The following is a 19,852-nucleotide window of genomic DNA, read 5'->3' on the forward strand; positions in this document are numbered from 1 at the left end:
TGTATCTAGTGTTAAGTATCTCATGTATCTCGTATTTAAGTATGGTATCTTTTGTGCTTGTATAGTAATAAAGTATTTCATGTACTAATACTAATTTGACCGAGGTAGCAACGCTGCTTCACATTCGGGAGGTCTATCAGGTTGACCATTCTGAGAGAAGTACGGTTTATTCCCTCACTAAGGCAAATGCCAGAATGGTTCCATCAATTCATACCCTCTGTTCTACAAATAAATATACAAGTATCAACAATAAAAAGTCTTTAAAGTATGAATGTATTACTGAACAAATAAACACTATTGTGATGTTGAAATTTAATGAAAGCCAAGTGATTGCTTGGAAATTGTTTTGATGAGGGATCAAGTTCAACTAGCTCACCTAAGAAAATAAGATTGGTGAGTAATAGATACACAATAGTATCACAAAACATTGATATTTCGTCCTAATATAGCTTTCAGAGGGATTGAAGAGGAAAAAATGTAAACTTGTTTGTAATTTAAAGTAAATAATGAATTTATTAGTTATCAATCTAACAAAACATATAGCATCGCCAATTGCCACATTACATGATAAATATTACGTCTAAGATGTTTTATTCAGTAACATGCAACTGACACATGTCTCAGTAAATTGACTGACAGTTCGCTCGTGAGTTGCAGACAAAGTGTTGCTTTTGACATTCTTATCACATTCTTGAACATGAAGTGTGTCAAAATGTAGACTTATTTTTGGTTCGCTAAGTTCGTTACTATACAAATATCCATGTGGTTTTAGAATGGAAAAAATCACTATTTAGAAACTTAAGTTAAAATATATGATTGTTGATAAAAACCCAAAACGTTCAGTTAAAAATAGTTTTTATTGCACCACTTAGATACAACATAGTCATTTACAAAACTTTTTACAGCAGTACAAAATAAGTTTTATAATATTTACAAAGAAATTGTAACATTAACATAGCAACATTATAGAAGAATCTTTGGCTAAACAAAATTATTTCTAAAATGTTAAAATTAAAATACAGCATTTCATTGTCACAATTACTCTTACAACTCAACAACTAAGCAAGGTGGAATAATTAAGGCAATTTTCAAAGTGATTTGATCACTGAGTAAATCCATGGGATGGTGAGCCAGAGTCCATGACTAAATTCCCATATTTGTCTTTCAACCGAACTCTACCATTTGAGTAGACAGTTTCTGTGGTTCCATCTGGAAACAAAGTTTTCATAGTTCCATCTGGGTATTCTCTCCGTTTCCATTCAGCAGTGTGTATTTCTTTCTGCCCGTTTGGAAGAGTCAATATTTGAGTTTTGTCAGCTTCGATTCTAAGTCGAGTTCCGTCTGTGTACATAATCTCTTGAGATCCATTAGGGTAAGATATTTTCTTATTGTTATTTGAATAAACTATTTCGACTGTACCGTCCACGTGCCTCTTTTCAATCTTACCATCAGGAAAGTCCACGATTTCCAAACCATCTGGAAGAGTTGTTTGCCAAATTCGACTTTTAGAGAAATAGTACTTTACCGTACCATCACGAGTAATTTCTTCTACATCGCCATTTATGTAAATGTATTTCTCACTTCCAGTGATTTTGTTCATCTTTTTAATGTTACCATTTGGAAACGTTATTTCTACATTACCACTTTCATCGGTAACTTCTTTTATAGTGTTAGATTCTTCTTCTAATTGAGGTTTTGAACATCTGTCTGCCACTTGAGAATTATTGTCAAAAATTTCAGCTTGAGTGGAGGTAATTGTTGTAATCTTTTTACTGGAACCTTGAGAATCGTTTAAATCAACAACAGATTCTGCCTTATTTACTGAAATTTCTTCTTGGGTAGGATTTGATTTTGATGTTTTATTAAAATTTGGCGGTTCCTTGTTCACATTTTGTCTTATTACTTTGACACCATACATGCTTTGAAGGTCTAATTGGGTAGCAGACGATCTGAAGTTCGATTGGGTGGTTTCAGTAGCAGGCAATTTCTTTGTAAAACAACCTTCATTCCTATTACTTTTTTCTCGATGATTTTCTTCATCAAGTACAAGGTTTGAAATATGTTCACTTATAGCATGGATTAATTTTGTATTGTTGAAAGGTTTCCCTTTTTTCTTTTGGTTAAATAGATCCCAGTATTTGGCCTGCTTTCTAAAAGTTTCAATTTCTTCCTTTAATTTTTTATTATCTTCCTCAAGAACTTTCACTTGATTTCTTACCCTAGCTTGAGCAGCTCCCCATCGACTTTCTTTTTTGTTGAGTTCTTCTTTCATTTCAGTTAATTGTTCTTTTAAAGCCTGAATTTCTTTTCTTTCTTCCCTAGTAGGATTTTTCGTTAGCGACTTAGAGTACTTCTCAAATGTTACTTTTTCCTTTGCTAATTTTTGTTTCTCTTCCTCAAGATGAGCTTTCAGTTGTTTCTTTTCTTCCTCTAATTCTTTTTGCAACTTTTTCTTTTCCAAATTCATTCGCCTTTTTTCTTTTTGTATCTGCCTACGTTCTCTTTCTAAACTTTCTCTCAGGGCTTTGATATTACTGTTTTCTTCACGAAAGATTATTATTTCTTCTTCCAGTTCTTTTAGTTTTGCTAACAATAAAGGTGGAAAGTTGTGATCATTGTTTGAAGAAGCTCCATTATTTTCATGGTTTTCATTTTTTAATAGGTCGGTAACTCTTAGGCATTCCTGAGAAGGGTTTCTCTCATTTTGAAGATTTCTAAATGATTGTTTATCTTGAGGTATAAAAGGTCTAGCATCTTCATCTGAAGACTGATTGGAACACTGACTACAACTGCTGCTGCTCTCTTCTCTCCATTCATGGCTCTCGTCAAATTCTGTAATTCTGTTACCATCTTTAAGACTTCCACTATCAATAGATTGTGATTGTTCAACAAAGCTCTTATAATCAATCTTGTCAGCAAATCTTACATGTAAACTTTGTTCACAATCTTCCAAGCTACTTTCAACTGAAATACAATTCTCTTCACTTCTGTTTGCATTTGTTTTCCAAGTAGCAACTGCATGATGAGGTTCCAGTCCAGTACTGTTTTTATTCTTGTTCTGATAACTTTGTGATTCCTCATTAATCACACCATTTTCAGTCAAATTGTCTTCTTTGTCATTCTTTGCCTCATGTGCAGATGCTGCAGCCATACCAGGAACCGCAGTTTTTTCTTGGGTATTTTGCTCAATCACACTTTGTATTTTTTCAGGTAACTGATTGCTATATTTTGATGTGATTGCTTGTGTTTTGTACTGTTGACTCTCAATTTTTCCTTTATTCGGAGTTGACATGACTGCATTTTCCATTAGCTTGTTTACATATGATGAGGTGGAACAAAAACTGGAGTCCAACATATGTTGCTCTAGTGTTTCAAAAACTCTGAGCTCCTCCCTATCCCTAGACAACCTGTTTTTACCTAACGCTAAGAGTTTTTCCATTAGCGAAGCAGTTGAAGAGTCAATGCTTGAGTTGGGGTCCATTTTTTCAAAATGATTGCTATTGATAACCTTTTCCAACATATCTTCTGGATTTCCACCACTTAGAATGCTTTTCCAAGTAAAGTTTAGTTTTAGGTCAGGAGCTTTAAGCGTTGGAATATCTTCACTTTTTCTTGATTGGATACTGCTATGACCACTTACAAGTTTTGGATTTTCAGATGATTTTGCTGGCTCTTTTATAAGCTTGAGGCTAGGCTGTCTTCTTGGAATGAATTTCTTACTGTTTTTAGATGGGCCCATATTAAATCTAGCTATACCTTCTCCTCTTTTTAAAAAACGGAATTTAGGTTTGTCTTTTCCTTCTGGTTTTTTTGTTTCATGAGAATCCACGGGGCTTACATTATTTTCAACAAGGGCTGTAAAATTACTGTTGCTTACTTTAATAGGAATTTCGTCAAAGTTTATTCTTGAGTTTGGGCTTGATTCGCAAGATGGGTTTGTAAAATAACCATTGTTTTTTATTTCCCTACTAGTAGAGTTTCTATCTACTGTTTTATCATCTATTTTACTTTGTTGTTGTTTGTGCCAGTTTTTTAACTCTTCGACCTGCTGTTTTATGGTTAAAGGTTGACGTTGTAGTACTGCTGCCATTGTAGAACTAAGGTGTAGAATGTTTAAATCTGTAAGAGAGAAAAAACAATAGTTACAAATAATGAACTTATCAATTTGTTTCTTGCACACAACTTTGATTTGATTATAAACTAACAATAATTATTAAGTAAATTAAAATTGTAAAGCTTTATTTCTTAATACAGCCAGTCAAAGATACACCCCAGCAAAAACACTAGTTGGGGAGTAGTTGGAGTCACTGTTTTTAAATGAAAAAAGACTATGTGTTCTCTTTCATACTGACCAGAATGTTCTGCTGACCAGGAAACCGAGAAAACTGGGAATAGTACTTGAGAGCCGGGAAATTAGGGATATTCACCTAGCCTAACGCCAAGCTCCATTAGTTCTCTTATAAGGTTGTCGTGAATTAAAAAAACAAGGCAGTGGGAGATGATTACCGGAGTTCCATGATCGCAGAAGACAATCATGTTGTGGCAAAAATCGCACGAGATGATCTTGGTATTTTCATTATTGTGGAAAGCAATCATTAAGTTTAGGAATATAACCATTTGAACATACAAAATATTTTGTTTAAATTTGTTTGTTACAATGTTAATGCATTTCAGCTACCAAGAATGGTTTAGTAATTGGAACAGGGTCTGGTCGTGATTAGTTCGGATTAGGCCCTGAAATCGGATCGTGTAAACACGTGCTCCTGGTCACGTTTTGGATGGCGATCGGGTAGGGAGGTTGGGAAGGACTTCCATCGGATTTAGAGAGGAAGGGTGAGGATAGCTCACTTCCTCTGGGAACGGATGTGAATTCCGAAGCTCTACACCAGGTAACTCTCTCAGTCCAACCTTAAAATGAGTGTCTGAGTTAAATTTAAAGTTTTTTTTGTATTTTTGAGATGACGTAATCTACTCCACAGAAGGTAAAAGGTGTTTCGATGGAAATTATAGAAGTGTACAAATCTTACAAACTCTTGTGGAACACCTATCAAGCTTTATATTTACACTTGGAAAAACTTCCAAAAACCTACTTATTAAAATCTAATAATGACGTTCTCCAACGAAGGAAAGCAACGCACTGAGCTCAGATCGGGCACAGAGAATGGGTCGTGTAAACACAACACTCTGTCAACCAAAACACTCTGTCAACCAGGTGAGAAGGCGGTCGGGACCGGGAACAGGAATGGACGGTTGGGATCTGGTCGTGTAAACGGGGCTTTAGTGACTCTGGTCTGGCGTATGTATCCAACCTTTAAGGACAGTTGGATAATCTACCTACTAGGAAGTAGTAAGTCAAATTACATAAGTTTGTATTCATAGATTATGTATTTAGATTGCGATAAGTTAAGTTATAGACAGCAATAAAAATAAAATTATGCAAAAATCAATAATCATAACAAATTATTTAGGCTAATTTAATATTATGATTGATCTAACCTACCAATTAAAATTATTTTGAAGAACTTGGTCTTGCTGAAAAAGTGTATTGCTGTAATATATTAGCTATTCTATAGTTAAACCTTTAAAACCATCCCAGCGTAAGAAATAGGCTAAGTTGCACCTTAAACGCTGTACAAAAAAACGCTCTGACAAGTAAGCTTTATAATTATAATATAGCCTAAACTGACTTTTTTTAAATTTCAAATATAATAAACTTTTTTCTTCTGTTGGTGAACAACTTTAGGTAGAAAATAAACTGTATTAGATTATTAAGGAACTTGTTCGAGAAATTGAAAGATAAAATTATAGTGTGTCTGTGCATTTTTGCAGGTTTCTTTTTGTAATTGTATCATATTACATTACTAGTCCTGAAATAGCTGTATACCAGACGAGCGTGGTCGTTCCTGTGCGAGACAAAGCCGAGTGCAGGATTACCATACAAGTCTGGTAAACACATTTTGAACGAGTGACGTACGATATTTTACGCCATACTACACTAAACAAACTTAACAATAAAAAATCTAGACAAATCCTTATATTCCCACCGACTAAAGGATTAAGTCACTACTCATAACCTCTAAGAGAGGTTATGTATTCGTTTATAACCACTCATTGCCAAGTTTAATCAGATAGTAAATTAAATATATAAATTACAGTATAGCAGTACGCAATGAAACCCCATTTGATTAAGCTGGCGGCAAACAGCTGTTATCTGGACTAAATCCTTGTGTGGGTAGTTCGTTTAAACAGTGTTGTGTGGCGTAAAGAGGATAACAAAAAGAATTAGTTTCAAACCAACCAGTGATTGCCGTTGTCTTTCTTCCACTTCTCTATCCAGTCAATAACTGTGCATATGTTGGCTCCGGTGTCATCGTCAGTGTTACTTTGCAGCTCAAACACAATCTCAGGCTTGTAAGACTCTCTCGCCTCGTCTAGAATCGTCTGAAATATCTCACACTGGATGTTGTCGTCAAACTTCTTGCCTGAATAACCTCTGAAATTAAGATAAATGCATGTAAGACAGCAAGTAAAGATGTTCAAATCTTGAAAGTTGTTTGAAAATTGCATTTATTTTTTTTTCTGAACAATCCTGGATAGAGTACTTGGGTTTATTCTTGAAATTATTGTGGTCGAAGAACATGCCTACAATGTTTGAGCAATTGTTGAATATTCGGGTTTGCCCTGATTTTCTGTAAATTTAAATGGTAGGCTAGTCATAAGGTCACTATGATAGCACCTTTTGCAAGTATTATAATGGTTTATGTTTATTGTAAAAACTGCTTTCTTACTTGTAACAATATTAGAATCATTGATAAAAACCGTAAGATTACGATCTATTAAGTTTAATCTTGTATGTTTTTATTGGCCTACTACAAAAACAATTTCACTAGGCTAGTTTAGTTGAATCCAAACAAGTACAGTAACGACCTCACATTTAGTGAGGCGCTAAAGCAGAGTATGTGTGTGGATAGGGAAAGTGGAGCGTTAAACATAAGTAATATAAGTAATGTAAATAATGTAGATAACTGTGTAAATAACAATGGTAACTTGTTGAGAAATCATGTCAGTTTTTTAGATCCTCGGGCAAACGGAATGGCAATGTAAAGGGGAGATCAGTAAATACCATGCCAAACATAACCAATGATCAGGACAAAAATAAAATAATAAGAATTTTCCATCAAAATATTAATTCACTGCCTTGTAAAATTGAAGCACTAGAAATTACACTTGAAGAGATTCCAGCCGAAGTGGTGGTGATCACTGAACATAAAATGGCTGAGCAGGAATTAAAACGGTTAAACATTCTTAATTATCAAGTAAAGTCATTTTTTTGCAGGAAGAATAAATTTGGTGGTGGGGTTGTTATTCTTTCAAAAAATGGATTTAACATAAAAGAATTAAGCTTACCTTCAGTACAAGAACTATTAATAGAACAAACTTTTGAGCTATCTCTTGTAGAATTAAAACTTAATAAAGATAAAATACTAATAGCAGGTATTTACAGATCTCCAATAGCAGCTAATTTGTCTTTGTTCTTGGAAAAATTAAGAAATTTTTTAGATATAGTTCACTCAATGTACAGAAACATATTGGTAGTAGGTGATGTAAACATAAATACCATGGCTGAAACAATTTCTGTTGAATCAAGAAAACTGTATAATTTGTTAGGACAGTTCAAAATGATACATTTAATAGATTTTCCTACTAGAATTACAGCTTATTCAAAATCAGCTATCGATAATGTATTCACAAACTTGAGTCGGTCAGAGGTTCAAGTTGAAGGATATAACACAATGCTGTCAGACCATGATGCACAATTGATACAAATAATAGATAAGAGTAAAATGTATAAAAAACAACCTAGAATAGTATTTATGAAAAAAAGAAAGTTTACTGATGATAACATAAAACAATTTATCCAGGATTTAAAGTGTGAGAATTGGTTTGAACTGTACTATACTCCAAATGAATCAAAGTTTAGTACCTTTTATGACATCTTTATGTTTCATTTTAATAATAATTTTCCGGTTGCAAGTGTTAGAGAGCATCTTGATAAAAAACCCTGGTTCACAAATGAGCTAAAAAACGAATATAAAAACTTACTGATGGAAACTAAGAGCTACAGAGATTCAGCTTCGGACCAAAAGAGAATAACAACCAAAAGTAAGTTTAAATCATACAAAACTACATTGAGTAGTCATAAAAAATCCTTTTATGAGAATAAAATAAAAAAATCTACAAATATAATTAAAACATCATGGAAGATCATAAATTCAGAGGTGGGTAACAATTCTAAAGTTGTAACACACAACATAGAGCTTAACCACCGAGGTTCAATAGTAAGCAATCCTCAACAAATTTGTGAACTTTTTAATAACTTTTTTGTAAGTCAATCACAAAATAAACTTCACACCAATGAAAACAAAAATGATAAAAAATATACAGCTAAAAAATTTAAGTTTAGGGAAATAAATGAAAAAGAAACCGATAAAATAATAAGCAATCTCAAAAATAGTTTTAGCACAGGGTATGATGAAGTTCCTGGACCAATAATTAAAAAAGCAAAAGAAGTATTGATTAAACCCATTACATTTTTGATCAATTCATCATTGATAACTGGAATTTTTCCACAAATATTGAAAATAACAAAAATTAAACCAATTTTTAAAAAAGGGAAGTCATCAGAAGTTGATAATTTTAGACCAATTGCTCTAATCACTATATTTTCAAAAATTTTTGAAAGAGTTGTTGCGAACCAGCTGATTGAGTACCTTGAAACTAACAAGTTGTTTGATTGTTGCCAGCATGGTTATCGTAAAGGAAGGTCAGTGGTAACTGCAGCAACAGAGTTTATTGAATCTGTGATCGACTCAGTTGATAAAGGCAAGAAAGTTGTAGGCATATTTATGGACTTGAGTAAAGCCTTTGATAGCATTAATCATGGGACTTTATTACATAAATTGAAATTGTTTGGGATTGAAGGGAAAGAATATAATTGGCTTAGTACATATTTATGTAACCGACAACAGTTTGTAGAAATTTTAAATTTAAATAACAATAGATTGCTCAAATACAAATCCACTCTTAAACAGGTAATAAGAGGTGTTCCTCAAGGGTCCATATTGGGACCTTTGTTATTCACATGCTACATAAAAGACATGCCAAAATTACATAATAATTATAGCTTATGTCTTTATGCTGATGACGCCAATCTTCAAATAAATGGGCACTCTATTGAGGAGGTTGAGTTGTCATCATTTTCAAACCTGGCTCTTTTAAATCAGTTTTTCCAAAATAATAGTTTAGTACTAAACTCTGCTAAAACAAATTTCATTGAATTCAAAACTTATCAAAATAATAAAAATATGCTGTCACCTACCATCATTATAAATGAAACTGAATTAGAGAAGGTGTATGAATCTAAATTTTTAGGATTAACTATAGACAGCAACTTGTCTTGGAACAGCCATGTCAATAATCTAGTTTCTAAATTAAACTCTGGGGTATATGCACTAAGGAGGCTCTCAAAAATTTGTTCAACAGAGACTCTGAAAATAGTGTATTTCGCCTATATTCATTCAAATATCGCCTTTGGTCTTTCATTATATGGGGCAACTTCCATTCAAAATTTGAACAAAATACTAAAAATTCAGGAACATTCAATTCAGATTATATTAAAATTAAATTATAATGAATCGGTAAAACTCTTTTTTTCTAAAATTGGTATCATGACTGTATATGCAATGTACATTTATGAAACTATAATTTCTGTGAAAAACCGTCAGGACCAACTTCATTTTGTTGGAGATACTCATAATTATAATACAAGATTCAGGAATAGAATTGGCATTGACAAACATAAACTTGGATTTTATGAAAAAAAGCCAATGTATATGGGGTCAAAATTTTATAATATGTTACCAAAAGCCATTAAATCTGAGAAAAATATTAATAAATTCAAAAATCAACTAAAAAAATATCTTATTGATTTAACATTATATTCTTTCTCCGAATTCCCATGTAAAAATGATGTGTAAAGAAAGTTTTTAGTTCTGTTTTTCTTTTCATGCATATAACTATATATTTTGTTTTGACAGCCTTAGTATTAACCAATCTTAGTTATAATGTATTTTAGTATTCATTAATATTGACACCATTCTATGTACAGAGTACTAATATTGAATAAAGATTTTATTGATTGATTGATTGATTAACCCCCTGAACGTCAGTCCCATTTTGATAAATATAAAATAAAAGGTTGAATAACTCAAAAGGTCGGTTAAAACAGACAATCCCTAAAACTTGAAGTGCTATTAATTTGGAATTAGCCTATATAATCATTATTCTGAAGCCGTGTGTGCATTATTTACTAAATAAACAACAATGATCTTTTTTTCTTCAGTACTGACGGTAGAAAAGTCTCAAATAAATCCAAAACACAGTAAAGTCAAATACTTTCAGTGGAATAAATTGTAGCGAGAGGCAAGATTCAATAGAAATTCGCATTTTAATACCTTTGGTAAAATTAATTGATTTGATACTTTTCAAATCCATCGTTATACACTTATTTTCCAAATTAAAGATACAAGCAACCATTTTGTTATGAACTATGAGACAGGATGTTTTTTATACAGTTAACATCCTGTAAGGTTTAGCGTAGCCTATTGATCCCATCGCCGAGTGTGGGAGCGGAAATGCCGAGACTCCTAGAAAGCAGAGGTTAAACCGAACTGCTCTCAAAATAAGGTCGGTTTAAACAAACTGTAATACTTTAATAGAGAGGGCAGATAGTCCGATTATCGGTTAATGCGAGGTCGGTTATGAGGTGATCTACAGTAGGCTACACGGACAACACAAGAAGATTTTATTTATTTTGTTGAATTGCGGATTCATTTTTAGGTTTGTAACTATTTTAGTTGTAGAAAATATTCATAAATATCAAGCCAAATTAAATAAAAAAACATTTGTTTAGTTATTTAAACTTCAAAAAAATTCCCACACTCCAAAAACTTAATCTCCTTACTAAAGCTAACCAGAATATCAACATCAATTCGGTTTCCATTACATAGCCATTTTAAATACCTTGCTTTGAGACGGTCAAAAAGGTACTTGGTATCAGTTCGAAGGACGTATACTGCGTCAAACCATCGTTCAGGGAAAAACTCACAGCTGTGATAGTCAAGAATCTTTCCACCAGGAGCTACTCTGGTCTCCAACTCATCTAGTAGCTGAGAAATTACCACCAGGTTAACAAAAGGAATATTAGATTAGAAGTACACGATGACATGTATGGGATTATTGACTCTGTTCTCCATGTGAACCTCAATAGCAAGTTGGCCTTGATAACAAGTATAATTTTCAACAAATCTTGTTGTTTTATTACCTCTAAGTAGACCTACATGTTGTTGTGAATCTCGATAAGGAGCCTACCTTGAAAACAGGGTTTTTTATCCTAATGAGAGACTTACTGTAAGCGTACGACTTGTTTGCGAGCCGGGTGCGCGGGGGGAGAGCGGTAGCAATCTCCCACCACGCAGCCGAAGTTTCCGTCGCACTGGTCGGACTACGCTTCCTAAAAACATTCGACCAGCGCTGTTCATGTTAATTTCGTGTTTTGCTTAAATTTTTCTAAGAATTTAAATTTGAAATTGTATCAGGCACCACACAATGTAATTACTAAGGGTTCTATATTATTGTTTTTGTTATGTAGTAGAGTAATTAATTTTTATATAACTATGTTTTTACTTATTAAAATGTACACCAAACGGTAAAATCGTTGTATATTCCAATTTAATTGTAAAGTTTGACTTATTAGGCGTTAACCATTTATTGAGTTCATAGGTGATATCTTAAGATAGCCTATAGTATTTTTGTGTAAAACATATACAGGTATACCTATAAACAGAAAACCATAAGGCTTACTACATTTGGAAACTTTTTGCTTATTTTCATATCATGAACAATAAGTAACACCCAGTGTTGGGAAGTAGCGCGCTACAAGTAGCGACGCTACAGTAGCGCGCTACTTTTTTTGTAGCGTTAGCTGTAGCTACGCTACTTTTAAGATTTTGTAGCTTTAGCTGTAGCTAGCTACATTTTTAAAGTAGTTGTAGCGGAATTTTAGCTACTTTTCTCGCTACATTAACTTGTTTGAGATAGTGATTTTTATCATAACCTCAACCTTACGTGAAACAACCTCTTTTAAACTGAGATAAAAACAAAATAGGCCTACTTTATTGGCTTCAAACAGCTGGTTGCAGCCGTTTCATTCCCTATTACAACACAACGTTGTGTGGACATAGAGGCCATTAAATGAGTGTTATCCACATTTTTGGCTCTCATTTCCTTAATTTACTACTCTATGATTACTGTCAGATAAAAAATAAAATCGCTAGATGCAGACGACGTTTAAACGGTACCGGGTACCGGTGACAAGAGAAGCTATTGAATGCTTGCAAGTGATTGACAGGACAGGGGAATTAGTAATCAATTTAGTTTCTTTATTATATCGATAATGTTTCAACTTGGGGTTTAATGGAAACCAACACACCTTGAAATAATTAGAAAGCTGGTCTATCAACCTTTGCTTCAGCTGTTGATTGTGGTTTATCATCTCAAGTCCTTCCTTGGTTAGATTAGATTACGAGGATTTTTCAAAGGTTTACTAAATTAACAAAGAGGAAATTACCTGATGAGATTTAAGATATGCCTAGACTACATGATAATTGTAATGAAAAAATCTCCCTCCATATAACATGAAACATACATTGAAAAAATAGCATAGTTTGCTCCTGCTAACAACTCTTGTACTTGTATAGGACTGAGGCTATAAGACGAACACAAGTTCCAAGTTCAATTATTATGAATATATCTGTTTAGTCCTTGCAAGAACAAGCCTACTATAGCCAACTTGTTACATAGCCAAGTAGGCCTACATGTTATTTTTACTTTACAAAATTAAACACGTTTAAATTAAAAGCCGATTTCAGGATAAGTTACTGAATACTGTTTTCTCTACCAACTAGGTTGAAGCACAATTTGCCCTATGCATAATGACAATAAAGGACGATTTCTTGACATTGAAAAGTGTTATTCGTAGAACAAGTAATTTATCACTTTCAAAGTTATAGCAATGTCGTTTTTAACATTAAAAGTAAAGGAAGGCAATAAACTCCAATTTCAGTAGGCTAGGCTCTGTAACACAAAAAAGTATTTTTAAATAATCTTTTTACAGTTTTATTGGTCTTAATTGTTGATATAAAACATCTATAAATGAATCTATATTAGATTAATAAAATGAGCTTTTAAAATATAGTTTGGTTGTTTGTCCTTTGAACTTAATGAAATTTACATTTTAAGATGTTTAAAAATAATGCAATATTTAAAAATAAGTACTAAATATGATGAGACACCCAACTATTTGGTTCTGTTGTTGTAATGTTAGGTTTATAATGCCAACAAATTAAATACAATCTAGGAATAATTTGTTTTCCAAGTAATGTTAGATACAATACTGACATTTTTTTAAATGTTTGTTCAATAAAAATGTAGTTGCAATTAATTTTACATTTACCTAATGTGCGTGGAATAAAAAGTAACGTCTTTTGGAAAAGTAGCTAAAATTGTAGCTGTAGCTACATTTCATTGTAGCTGTAGTTGTAGCTAGCTACTTTTTGGGAACTGTAGCTGTAGCTGTAGCTAAGCTACTTTTTTGGAAATGTAGCAGTAGTTGTAGCTAGCTACATTTTAAAAGTAGCTTCCCCAACACTGGTAACACCTTATAATATCTGACAGTTTTTCCGAACATCCTGTAAAATGTTTAATGGCTTGCAGTTATTTATTTTACATTCCTAAGATGATAAACCGAAAGTCGGTATCTTAATGTCGTAAAGTATTTTATGGCAATGTTTTATGACCGGAAGTGAGTATTGTATTCTATCGTGCTCTATCGAATGTCAGTGTCAGTGTATTGGACTGTGTTGTGGAGTTAAGTTGTGCGGTTGAGTATTAACACAGAAAACATACTGGTAGTAATAAATTTAGTAAAATTATCAATTATTAAGTGATTGTTAAGCCGTGGGTTAAAAAGTGTGTGTGTGCGCTGTTTGTACTATGCTAACTTAGATTAATATAATGGCAACCGGTCGTAAAAAAGGGCAAACCATTCATAGTGAAGCGAGGGAAATTATAAGACGTGTTATTCAAAAGTGTGACGAAGAATCCAACTCTAGAACCCTCCAGTATACCCTGAAGCAAAGTAATCAGCGGGTTGCTAACTATACGGGGATATCTGTTCGTAGTGTTACGTCAATTAGGAAAGAAGGGGTTGAGGCCGGAGGATCTACCCTAGAAACACCAGGTAAAAAAAGACCCTACTCAGAGGAGAAGAAATTCCACATCGATGAATTCGATAAAAGAGTGATAAGAGACACTATTCATAATTTTTATACGATACAAAAAAAAGTGCCGACAGCACCAAAACTGTTATATGCAATTAAAGAAAAAATTAATTTTCCTTGGGGAGTTTCCACTTTACGAAAACTGTTAAAAGACATGGGGTTTAAATGGAAAAGGTGTGGGAAAATTAGAAAAGTGTTGATAGAACGGCCGGATATTGTAAATTGGCGCGCTCGCTACTTGCGAGACATTCAAAAGTGTAGACATGAAAAATATAAAATCATATATCTTGACGAAACATGGGTTGATAACAACTTAACATTTGGAAAATGCTGGAGCAGTGACGATGTCCCCGGGGTTCTCACTAACACCAGCTCGTCTAATAGATTAATTGTGGTTAGTGCCGGTTCAGAAGATGGTTTTGTGCATGATGCAACACTAATATTTAGAGCTGGTAAAGCAACTGGAGATTATCATGGCCAGATGAATGGAGTAAACTTTGAAAAGTGGATCGATGAAAAACTTATACCAAACCTCCCTAATAAAAGTGTTATTGTGCTAGACAACGCCCCTTATCACTGCTTACAAGTAAACAAGCCACCATCCAAATACGCAGTCAAAAAAGAAATGATTGACTGGCTGACAAAAAATAAGATCCCTTGCTCGATGGAAATGAAAAAATTTGAGTTGTGGGAATTGATTAATCAGCACAAGCCTCCTGAAAAAATTTATCGGATAGATGAAATGCTAAAATCGCATGGTCACAGCGTGATTCGATTGTCTCCTTACATGTGCGACCTCAATCCGATTGAGTTAGCCTGGGCCAAGATGAAAAGGAAAATCAAGGAGGAAAATATTACGGGTGATCTGTCACTGACAAAATTGGAGGAAGCTACAATAAATGCAATTTTTTCTATCAGTAAAATAGATTGGGAGGGGTTTACCAGCCACACCCTTAAAATAGAACAAGAATATTGGATTAAAGATAGCATAATGGAGGAAGCTGTGGAACGTTTTGTTATTGAACTTGGAGGTGTGGATTCAGAAGACAGTGAATGTGAAGATTCGGACACGGATTCAATATCAGACTCTGACCTTGCAACTCCATTGTAACATAAGGTAACTGATATCCTTTTCTTAAAGATTCCTTCCGTTGTTACTATTAATTGTTTATTATTGTAACCTATTACGTGTAATTAAATTAATTGTGGTTTTCTGTTTTTGATGCATATGACAGATACAATAAACAATGTTTAATTTATTTTTTTAAACGTGACGAAAATATTATGAGACAATGGAAAATATTCTTAAGTCGTAACAAATACTTTGTAATTGTATGGTAGGGTAATTTAAAACTACATTTGCAATCACATTCAAGATGCCACCAACACTCCCAGTAGCTACCAACATAGGTGCCGTGTGTCCGCTAGGAGTAGAAGTAGTATAGACAACATTTTTTTAGGGCGGCTAGTAGCAGATCGCCAAGCGCCGGGATGTGGTGGGGGCCCCTCCTGGCCGCGGAGGCGGTGGAGGGGTCACGCGCAAACAAGTTGTGCGCTTACAGTACTATTAAGGTTAAAATGTATTTCTCTATCTTCTTACGATATTAATTGGTGTCTGAAAAAATAGACACTCTATTTTACGTCTATGAGTGAAAGTTAGTTAGAGTAGACCTATATTGTATTGGAAAAATTTTAGCTAACTTAATCTGGTCTTTTCAACAAAACGCTACCCAATCCAAAGATCAACTTTATCAACTTTTTATTAAATTACTAAACAAATAGCAACATATAGCTTAATAACTTACTCTGCTATCAAGCTACAAATAAAAAAAAAACGGTTGGTAGCTTAATCCAACTGTAGGCCTATTCCTTTTTTATTCAAAAAGTTGCTACAAATGTAATACCGTATTGGGATGTTTAGGTGTACTTTAATAGTAAGAGACAAAACCAATAGGTTTAACAAAACTCATAAAAGTTATTCTGATACAAACCTTGTCCTCGTCTAGCACAGGGCATTCATAGACATTATCATAACCTTCATAGCACTCATGTTCTTTAGCAATCTTCCCAACCTCTAACCATTCAAAACCAGTTCTCTTGGCTATCTCAGCACATAAAGTTGATTTCCCAACCCCTGGCGTACCTGAAAACAAATTTAACTTAAAGTGGTTTAGTTATAGTCATTATCTCATTTATTGATGGTGTTTTGGCTACATTGGCATTGACTTACTAAGTATGAAATCAAGAAAAGATTAGACCTAGGCTATCAATTTAAATCTATATATTAATAGGCAAGCATGTTTCTTTAAAACCTTTTTTCTCAGCTCGTGTGCATCGCAGGGAAAATCCACGCATACTGTTGGACAGATATTTTCCTGTAGATGTGCACAAAAAATGAATTTAAGATTTAAAAAAAAATTAACATGGCCCTTATGGTTTTCCATGCTGGTGACGAAATAACAACGCAATATAAACAGAAAATCAAAACAAATGGAAGAAATTCCAAATAAGCCTACATTTTTTTGGGTGAAAATAGAGTAGTCTGGTCATTACATATTTTTGTTTGAGTTTTTGACCACTGGAAGACCTCTAGTCTATATATATAACATCCAATAGGCCTATATGTTTGTTTGTTTGTTTGTCCTTTATGGACTCCAAAACCGCTCGACAGATTGTAATGAAACTTTCAGGCATTATTAAGCGTTATTCAAGGATGGTTTGTGTGAAGTTTTGTGCATATCCGTCATAAGGGCTCCGCCATAGTGGCTCTAGAGTTTCCCATGTTAACCTTATGAGTACTCGTATTTAAATGGAATAAAGAATCTTAACAGCTGGTACAACTAAACAATTTGATTCTGTGATGTTCAATAGTATTTAAAGTTAATAGGTTTACCAACAGGGTGGAGCACTATTATTTTTTTTAATTTATGACAACCGCTAATTTGCAACCAAAAGGTGAGTGAGCGTAGCGAACGAACTTCAACCTGGAGGCGAGTTAGCGTAGCGAACGAGCTAACCTGAAGGCAAGTGAGCGCAGCGAACGAGATCCAACCTAAAGGTGAGTAAGCGTAGCAAACGAACTTCAACCAGGACGTGATTGAGCCATGCAAACGAGCTCATCTTGAAAATGAACGAGCATTGACATAAAACCACATTAGGACAGGACGACGTCTGTCAGGCCAGCTAGTTCTAATTAAAACTTAGCCTATTGAATAGGCCTAAATATTGATACAACTCAAGGTCTTTTATAGAGTCGCTACATGGTTACTCCTCAAACGGCTGGCTACAAAAAACTTAAGCCCCCCATACAGGGTCCAACATGTCGGCAGACACGCCTAGTCTGCTGCCTGTCTGCCGAGTCTATCAAGTCTGGCTGTTAACACACACGATCGAGTTTCGACTGTGGAATCTTCATATAGGCCTAGCTTCGGTTTTATTCAGTCAGCATCGAGCTTCCTAATTACAGCCATATACCACTGTTAAGGGGACTTGAAGAAAATGTGCCGAGGGATGTAATAGGCCTACACGATTTAAGGATGGACAAAGAAAACCTCTTGCCTCAGATGTTTGTGTCCGTATGGTTTGCTTTGAATGTCCCACAAACACAACATTCTCCTGTACCATTCAATAAACTCCCGCCAAAACCTTTTGTTGTTACATATTTTTAACGCAGAGGATACGCGTCCGGTAACCGGACGTGGATTAGGCGTCCGGCAGTTACTGTCATAACCTAACCTAACCAACCAAACTTGCTGATAGTGAAAAAAATCAAATGAAGGTTCAATTCTCTTCATAACATAAAATTATAAATGCCAAAAATTCTAACAAAAGATGTACAGTTAAGAAGAAATTACATTCAAAGCAAAATCTGTGACAAAAAGTTAGAGTAACCGCTGAGTTTCGAACCGGGGACCTCTCGCATATCAGTCGAGCACTCTATTACACCACAAACACTGATGGCTGAACATCGTATCATTGTGGTAATGGCGTTCCGGGACCCCCTACCGGACGCCTAATCCACTTCTGGTTACCAGACGCCTAATCCACGTCTGGTTACCGGACGCGTATCCTCTGTGTATTTTTAAATTGTGTTTACTCTAGGCCTGTAACGTCCAAATTGACAAGCCAATCTTAAATAAATATGAGTGATGAGCTTTGAGTGAACCATAATCCTAGATGGCCGGCTATCACACTTACCCCGCTGTCACACTTACCCCACTCCACCCTAACCTAAATGAACACATAGGCCTATCAAAAACAAAAATTCTTTCATAGGCACACCTATTTATAGAACTAGGCCTAACATTTTAATTAGTTATATGCCTTACCGCATAGAACTTAAATATTGTAGGTTCTCTGCGGAACTGTACACAAATAAATTAAGCAAAGATAACAGCAGAAGTAGCAAGTTAACACACCAGTTATTAAAATGTTTGGCAACTTCCTGCTGGTCATTTCCAAAGAAATTAAACAGAGAAACAGAAATCCTTTGGGTAGGTAGCAAATAGGCTAGGTTTCCTTCTATAAGTACAGCTTCAACTTACAGTTTCGTAATTTTTACTATACAACTGCTTAGTAGGGCTGGTGAAGTTATGATAAAGAATTAAAGACAAAAAAGATTTGCACACTTTGCCTACACTTTTCACTTTTAAACACTTTTAACCTCAAAGAAAAATAATCAAAACGAAAACATGAAGTGAAGAACTGGAAAAGAAAAGAAAACTAAACAAAACCAAAACAACTGAAACAGAACAAAAGGTTGCTTTTTCCTATTTTTGGCGGTTTAAAATCCATGGAGTATACTATGTTATGTAGCGTATAATAATAATCAACACCCCAAGAACAATAATCAATGCACCTAAGAACTATAAAACAAAAGAATATAAAACAATAAAAATTGTAAAATATAAGAATTGTTGGTAATACTGTAGACTAACCAACACAAGGGAGTATATTTTGAAATGAAATGAAATCAAATTAAATTAAATTAAATGCTTCATTTTCCATTAGGGCATTAAAAATAATAGGTGAAATGGTAAGTAAAATGCTAATATAACACAGCAAACAAAGCCAAAAGCAAACCATGCACAACACTAATGATGGCAAAACAAAACAATCAACTACCGCAGAAAACAGAAAACATACTACTATAACCGTTATAGTACATGTAGTATGTTTTATCCACTGAGCTATAATTCTAAGGCCCTGTACACATGAGGGCGGCAGCCGCCGCGTGGCAGCAGCGGCGGCCGCCTAGGACCGTACACATGGCAGCGGTTGGATCCGCGGTTACGCTGCGGTTGCGGTTTGAATTGACCGTCGCTCGACAGCCAGTACTGTATTTACCCAATTATTTTTCTTTTAAACGCGTAACGCTGATAATTCTTTACAGCAAAAAACTCAACTAACTCTTTGCCACGCATTCTTTTTTAGTTTACGTCCTAAACGTATCT

At 34.3% G+C, this 19,852-nt stretch overlaps 3 protein-coding genes across 3 annotated transcripts in view; 1 reads left to right on the plus strand and 2 right to left on the minus strand.

Annotated features, from left to right (window-relative positions):
- Nucleotides 1-19,852, plus strand: part of LOC128996931 (uncharacterized) — a 324,176-nt gene that overhangs the window by 77,016 nt on the left and 227,308 nt on the right. The gene's annotated exons all lie outside the window — the stretch shown is intronic.
- Nucleotides 965-4,090, minus strand: LOC128996924 (centromere protein J-like). Its single transcript, XM_054422458.1, has one exon. It carries the CDS (start codon nucleotides 4,088-4,090, stop codon nucleotides 1,103-1,105), a length of 2,988 nt encoding a protein of 995 aa, XP_054278433.1. The 3' UTR covers nucleotides 965-1,102.
- Nucleotides 3,912-19,072, minus strand: LOC128996935 (adenylate kinase isoenzyme 6-like). Its single transcript, XM_054422475.1, has 5 exons — nucleotides 18,818-19,072; nucleotides 16,391-16,542; nucleotides 11,083-11,228; nucleotides 6,299-6,493; nucleotides 3,912-4,119 (listed from the first exon to the last, which is right to left on the minus strand). Coding segments are annotated over exons 1-5 (531 nt in total). The 5' UTR covers nucleotides 18,855-19,072; the 3' UTR covers nucleotides 3,912-4,118.

Source organism: Macrosteles quadrilineatus, unplaced genomic scaffold, assembly GCF_028750875.1.
Source record: "Macrosteles quadrilineatus isolate MER2022 unplaced genomic scaffold, UCM_ALF_1.0 Scaffold_6__1_contigs__length_79288215, whole genome shotgun sequence".
NCBI classification, from domain to species: Eukaryota; Metazoa; Arthropoda; class Insecta; order Hemiptera; family Cicadellidae; genus Macrosteles; species Macrosteles quadrilineatus.